Source organism: Penaeus japonicus, unplaced genomic scaffold (genome assembly GCF_977035675.1).
Source record: "Penaeus japonicus unplaced genomic scaffold, GWHDUDI00000001_assembly GWHDUDI00000037, whole genome shotgun sequence".
Classification (NCBI taxonomy): domain Eukaryota; kingdom Metazoa; phylum Arthropoda; class Malacostraca; order Decapoda; family Penaeidae; genus Penaeus; species Penaeus japonicus.
In genome coordinates this window covers 15961739-15969238 of record NW_028234439.1, presented here as the reverse complement: position 1 = coordinate 15969238, position 7500 = coordinate 15961739, and the positions used below count along the sequence as shown (strand labels likewise).

At 31.4% G+C, this 7500-nt stretch overlaps 1 protein-coding gene across 4 annotated transcripts in view; it reads left to right on the top strand.

Annotated features, from left to right (window-relative positions):
- The first annotated feature begins 57 nt into the window (after positions 1-57).
- Positions 58-7500, top strand: part of LOC122246410 (receptor expression-enhancing protein 5) — a 16710-nt gene continuing 9267 nt past the window's right edge. For 2 of the 4 annotated variants that reach the window (XM_043004965.2, XM_086532377.1), the window contains exon 1: positions 529-724. In XM_043004965.2, the coding sequence (XP_042860899.2) occupies positions 598-724 (127 nt within the window). In that variant the 5' untranslated portion in view covers positions 529-597. Of the gene's footprint in view, positions 121-528; positions 725-1151; positions 1444-7500 lie in introns of those variants that run through there. The other 2 variants (XM_086532379.1, XM_086532378.1) reach the window with 2 other exon arrangements.

The window sequence follows — 7500 nt, the reverse complement described above, 5'->3', positions numbered from 1 at the left end:
TGAATCTTTAATCTTTACTGACGTGTACTCGAGGTTCACTGAGTGCTGTCAAGGACTTCCGGGGCTTCACGAACAACAGCGGAATGTCTTCTCAGGAGCAAAACAATTCCATATGGAAGTGTGAGTAAGAGAGAGAGAGAGAGAGAGAGAGAGAGAGAGAGAGAGAGAGAGAGAGAGAGAGAGAGAGAGAGAGAGAGAGAGAGAGAGAGAGAGAGAGAGAGAGAGAGATAGAATGTATTAGAGAGAGAGAGAAAGAGAAGAGAAGAGAGAGAGAGAGAGAGAGAGAGAGAGAGAGAGAGAGAGAGAAAGAGAAGAGAAAGAGAGAAAGAGAGAGAGAGAGGGGGGGTGGAAAGGGGGGTCAAAGACAGAGAGACAGAGACAGACAGACAGAGTCACAGATAAAGACAGAGAGCGACAACGAGCAACAAAGCGAGAAAAGGAACTAAAGTAGAACTTGAAAATGGCGCGGGTTTGCTCTTGTTCCCGTTTTCTTCGCGTGTTCCTTATCATCTCTTCGCATTCAGAGGCGACTGTGGCAGGAGTAGGCAGCCTTTCTCTCGCTAGATCCTTCCTTCGACACACCTTTCCGCCCTCGAGATGTCATCCAGCATGGAATACTACAAGGACCAAGCGGTCAAGATGCTCTACGAGAAGAACAAGATGACAGACTTGCTGGAACAGATCGAGAAGAAGACGCAAGTGAAAAGGGAATACATCGCCCTTGGTAAGGCTGTCTTGTGCTTGCGTTGAGAAAGGAGGTTTTTCTTATATCTGTTTCAGTTTTGTTCTTTTGTGGGTGTGTGGCCTATGGTTTTGCAACATGCAGATTAAGAATTTAAATAAGGAAACGGGTATTTGATAAGCCATAGTCCCAGGAAGGTGGTAAATGTGTTCAGAACCTGCCAGAACTGCCGGTGCAGTTGGGCTGTGATTTGCACAATTTCAATTTTTTTTTCTCTCTCTCTTCACTCCTCTCGCTACCAAGGATTTGGCAAGGACAACACATGCCACAGGGAACCAGGAGCACGTACCTGGCCAGTTTAGAAATCAAAGGCGAGAATGTTGGCCCCGATTTTGGAATTTCCTCCCCAGTGTATCTATTTGTGTTGGCATGACTCCACTGGTCAGTTCCTCCACTCGAAGGGAAACTCAATCCAGTGGTGATTTTGGGCGTGTTTCTAGGTGTGTGTGTGTCTGTGGTGTAGACACAGCTGTGGGCACACTGTTTTTTGTATTGTTTGGTGTGTGTGAACATGTGAAGATTGGCTTTTGAACGGGAACTGTGTGACACCATATTGACTTTTACTGTCTGTTCAATATAGAAGAAAATGATATGCTAGAAGTCTTTGGGTGTTGAAATGGGTTTTGTAAAGCATGTTGCTCTTCCCTTGTGGAGGCTAGTTGAATATTTAGGACAAGCATTTAAACTAGCTGGTTTTAATGGTAAGTGATACAGGGACCAGTTTTTAAGAAAAAATATTAGATAATCAGAACTGTCACTTCCAAGGCATGTCCAGTTTTTCCAAAGTTGATAAATATTTACAAGACTAGTTGAGGCTTTGATAATGGGACTTTTCCCTATAATTATGTTGGTTATTGTCTATCGAAATTCCCATGAACATTGCTTGACCCAAGTCCAACCCAACAGTGGCACTGTGTCAAGTGACCACTGCAGCCCTTACATTTCCCATTTAAGTAATGGCCAACAAACCTCCCACATATAATCTGGCAAATGTGATGCCATATTGTCCGAATAGTGCCACATTACTAAATGCCACGAAAATGGATAGATGGATCTCTCGCATCCTCTACCACTCATGTATAGTGGATATAATCCGCAATTCCCCCTGTACCCACAATCTGGGCCTTGATAGTAGGGGAGGGCATGAAGGAGATCGGGGTTATGAACGAACAAGTTGCTTTGATATATGCCACAAATGTACCTTGATTTCACCATATATCTCTCTATTGTCAAATAAGAATGTAAAAGATGTGATTTCTTTGCAATATACTCACCCGCATTGCGTACGGATTGCACAACGATCATGGGTGCCTCCTCCATGACAAAGCAATATTTATGTTCAGAAAATCCTAACCCAACAACCAATCAAACATTAGTTTTTTGCAGAACTATGTCCCATTTACCTTGATTTCAATAAGCTGTTGATGCACAGATAATATTCAATAATTGCTTCATTACCTTGATTTTTGGAAGTTTTTAGTTTGGTTTGTATACATAGAGCGTGAAGTGGTTCCTTGATTGGTGATACATCTTTTGAATGCACCGTCTGTGTGTATCCCACATCAGCAATGTATATCCTATACTGGAACCAATACTGCACATGCACACACATCTCGTCTTCACGATACAGCGATTGGCTCAAATCCGCGGGTTCACTAACAACAAGGAACATGAAAGTGCTATGATCGGTTGATTTAGGGGTAGCTTTGATTGGCTGTTGTTTATAGAAGAACCAAACATCCTAAGTCATTTTTTCTGAAAAATGGCTCTTTTTTTACTAATGAGCAAACTGGGTAAAAGAAAAGACCTCAGTCAATTGTATGAAGGTCAAAGAGCCGGATCTAATTCATGCGCTCCCCTAATATCAGGGCCCAGATTGCAAGGTATAGGGGTGGCATTGCAAGGAATATTCACTATATATGTATAGTAGAGGGTGTTAGAAATTCATTGATATTTAGTAATGCAGCACTGTTAGGGAAATTTATTGATGGCAGATAGCCAGCAAGGTCTACACTCTCTCATCGGAATTTTTGTTGGAGGGTTGTTGGCCTTTGTCAGAGCACAGGTGGCATGAAATGTTAGAAACATTATATGTAGTAAAATTGAATTCATTACAAAGAACATTATATAGGTATATACACATCAGCTTAGTAGCTATTCTTGCTGAAGTAAGAGCTTTTCAGTCAAATACATAATTGTATAGGCCGGTAGTGGATGAGTGGGACCAGTCTTGTAAAAATTTACCACAAATTATTAGTGTCTTGCAATATATTTAGTTCTGTGAATGCATAAAGCAACAAGTAATCTTTTTTTTTTTTTTGTACTGTGTATGCGACAGCTGCACAGAATTCCTTTTTTATTACTGTATTTATGTAAGCTGTCAGCTGCTCATGTAAAACTGACTTTTAATTACTGTTTGACTCATGTCCTCTCTAGGAGATGCTGCTCTAAATAGTTTTTCCTCAACTTTCATCCTTCATCTCATTTTCCCATTTTCTTTGCTAGAACTTGATATTAAAGACTTAAATGGTTTATAGGTAGAGAATTAATTAAAAATATCAGTAAACAGTTGTGGGCATATGTCACTTATAGATAGATAGATGGGTAAAAAAAGATCTTAGAATGAAAAGGCTGATGAATTTGATGATGATTTTTTTTTTATATACATGGTTGTTGGAAATTAGAGATATGTAAGGTTTTGGGGTTGAGACCTCCCTTGAGAATTGTCAAGTAAGGAACCAGTGCAATATAGAAAAAAAAAATCAGCATTCCAAATGTGTAGCAGAGAGATTAAATGGTAAGAGATTTCTCCTCCTGAGGCTAGATTATGCACTTCTTGTGAAATTCTGCCTGCAAGGTTGGAGAAGACATTTCCTGTAATATTTGGAATGATATACCAGGTTTACAATTATATTTGCTTATGGTGGTAGAATAGGAAGCATATGCAATGCTGAGTTATTAATTTCTTGAGTAATATAAAGTTGATGCATTTTAATTTTGCCGAACGGTTGCACTCTTCGGCCTATGTAATTAGCAATAAAAGTAGTATGTAGAAAGTGGGCTGCAGCAAACCCTCAGAGAATGCAGTTGCACACTTCAAGGTGAAGTTCAAAATCTTAACATCTTTTAGCACCTGTGTAAAGTCTCTTAACTTGATTGGCTGCCAGATGATTATATTGGCTTGCCTTGGAATTCATGTATTTTAATTATGAGAATAATGGCTTTTTCTCCTTTATTAGAACCAGAGGATAAGATGTACTCTGTTTGATGTTAACATGCCTTTTATTTTAGATTAAAGATACTTAATTACTTTTAAGTAAGACTCTTAGAAGTCACTATCAACACACACTGCACTGTCATGGGTAGAGGCTAGCAACAGTTCCAACTTGCTATTCATGCTACTGTTGGCTGTTTAAACCGCCATTTCATACAAGAAAGTCTTGCTCTTTTGAAATTTGTCCATGATTGCAAGGAAGGTGAAGGTCTTGGGATTATTCATTTTATGTTTTTGAATATTTTGAGTATCTGATGATGCTATTAAATATTTTAACCCAAATAGAATTTTATGAAATTGCTGGTTTTACACTACATTTATATGTGTATAAATAAATATATTTATATGTTTTTATATATATTTATTTATATGTATTTATATATATTTATTTATATGTATTTATATATATTTATTTATATGTATTTATATATATTTATTTATATGTATTTATATATATTTATTTATATGTATTTATATATATTTATTTATATGTATTTATATATATTTATTTATATGTATTTATATATATTTATTTATATGTATTTATATATATTTATTTATATGTATTTATATATATTTATTTATATGTATTTATATATATTTATTTATATGTATTTATATATATTTATTTATATGTATTATATATATTTATTTATATGTATTTATATATATTTATTTATATGTATTTATATATATTTATTTATATGTATTTATATATATTTATTTATATGTATTTATATATATTTATTTATATGTATTTATATATATTTATTTATATGTATTTATATATATTTATTTATATGTATTTATATATATTTATTTATATGTATTTATATATTTTATTTATATGTATTTATATATTTATTTATATGTATTTATATATATTTATTTATATGTATTTATATATATTTATTTATATGTATTTATATATATTTATTTATATGTATTCATATATATTTATTTATATGTATTTATTTATATATCATTTATATATATTTATTTATATGTATTTATTTTATATTATTTATATATATTTATTTATATATTATTTATTAAGTATTATATATTTATATATTTATTTATATTTTTATTTTTTATTATTTATATTTATTCATATATTTTTATATATATTTATTTATATATTATTTATTAAGTATTATATATTTGTATATTATTTATGTATATATATATTTATTTATTTATATATATTTATTTATTTATATATATTTTTATTTATTTATATATATATATATTTTGTTTATTTATATGTTTATTTATTTGTATATATATATTTATTTATATATATGTATTTATTTATATATTTTTTTATTTTTATATTTATTTATTTTTTATATATTTTATTTATTTATATATTTTTTATTTATGTATTTATGTATTTATTTTGTTTAGTATTTCTTTATTTATATATATATATTATTTTTTTTTTACATATTTTTTTATTTATTTATTTATATTATTAATTATTTATTATATATATATATATATTATATATATATATATTTATATATATATATATATATATTATTTTTTTTTTTTTTATTATTTTTTTTTTTTTTTGTATATATATATAATTTTTTTTATGTATGTTTATTTATATATATATTTGTTTATTCATTTGTTTGTTTATATATATGTTTATTTATTTGTTTATATATGTTTATTTATTTGTTTATATATATTTATTTATTTGTTTATATATATATGTTTATTTATTTGTATATATATATTTATTTATTTGTGTATATTTATGTTTATTTATTTGTTTATATATATGTTTATTTATTTGTTTATATATATGTTTATTTATTTGTTTATATATATGTTTATTTATTTGTTTATATATATATATGTTTATTTATCTGTTTATATATATATTTATTTATTTGTTTATATATATATATTTATTTATTTGTTTATATATATATATTTATTTATTTGTTTATATATATGTTTATTTATTTGTTTATATATATTTTTTATCTATTTATGTATATATATTTATTTACCTATATATACACAATTATATTTATTATATGATGTATAATATATTATTATTATGTAATATAAGTGATAGCTTTTAGTGTAAAGTGTATTAGTATCACACTACCTCCTAATGGACTCTCTAGTATGGTAGGCCAAAGATGTATCATTGCTTTAGCCTTCACCAGAATAAAAGAAGCACTATGTCGATGGTGGTAATTGCGTGGAAAGGATATTTTGTTCCATAGATTATGTGTTGGTAGTTTTTCAGTAACCATCATCAGCAAGGTGGTATGGTGGCAGGATGTGGTGGGAAATAACACAAATACAACACCCAGACCATGCACACATGCTCATATGTATTATAGAATAAAATTAACTGATCTCAGAGCATCATAGTGAGTAAGCATTTGCTTTTGTGAAGCCAGGAGGCATGTTGCCAGTATTGTACTGGCAAAAATAGGGCTGTGCAAGTATGATTTTTTTTCTCGGAATATATATATATATCACCACCTTGGAAGTCGGCTGTACTTATTTCATTTTGTGTGCGTATTTCATAGGACTTCCGATGTTGCACATGTAAGGTATCGTGTGTCGTGCATGCCAACAGCATTAATAGTTCCTAGAAGCATGCTCTTGTGTGTGTTTTGCTGTAAGGTATTTAGAACCTGATTCTGATAGGCTGTTTGTCAGGTATTTAGAACCTGATTCTGATAGGCTGGATGTAAGGTATTTAGAACCTGATTCTGATAGGCTGGATGTAAGGTATTTAGAACCTGATTCTGATAGGCTGGCTGTAAGGTATTTAGAACCTGATTCTGATAGGCTGGCTGTAAGGTATTAAGAACCTGATTCTGATAGGCTGGCTGTAAGGTATTAAGAACCTGATTCTGATAGGCTGGCTGTAAGGTATTTAGAACCTGATTCTGATAGGCTGGCTGTAAGGTATTTAGAACCTGATTCTGATAGGCTGGCTGTAAGGTATTAAGAACCTGATTCTGATAGGCTGGCTGTAAGGTATTTAGAACCTGATTCTGATAGGCTGGCTGTAAGGTATTTAGAACCTGATTCTGATAGGCTGGCTGTAAGGTATTTAGAACCTGATTCTGATAGGCTGGCTGTAAGGTATTTAGAACCTGATTCTGATAGGCTGGCTGTAAGGTATTTAGAACCTGATTCTGATAGGCTGGCTGTAAGGTATTTAGAACCTGAATCTGATAGGCTGGCTGTAAGGTATTAAGAACCTGATTCTGATAGGCTGGCTGTAAGGTATTTAGAACCTGATTCTGATAGGCTGGCTGTAAGGTATTTAGAACCTGATTCTGATAGGCTGGCTGTAAGGTATTTAGAACCTGATTCTGATAGGCTGGCTGTAAGGTATTTAGAACCTGATTCTGATAGGCTGTTTGTCAGGTATTTAGAACCTGATTCTGATAGGCTGGCTGTAAGGTATTTAGAACCTGATTCTGATAGGCTGGCTGTA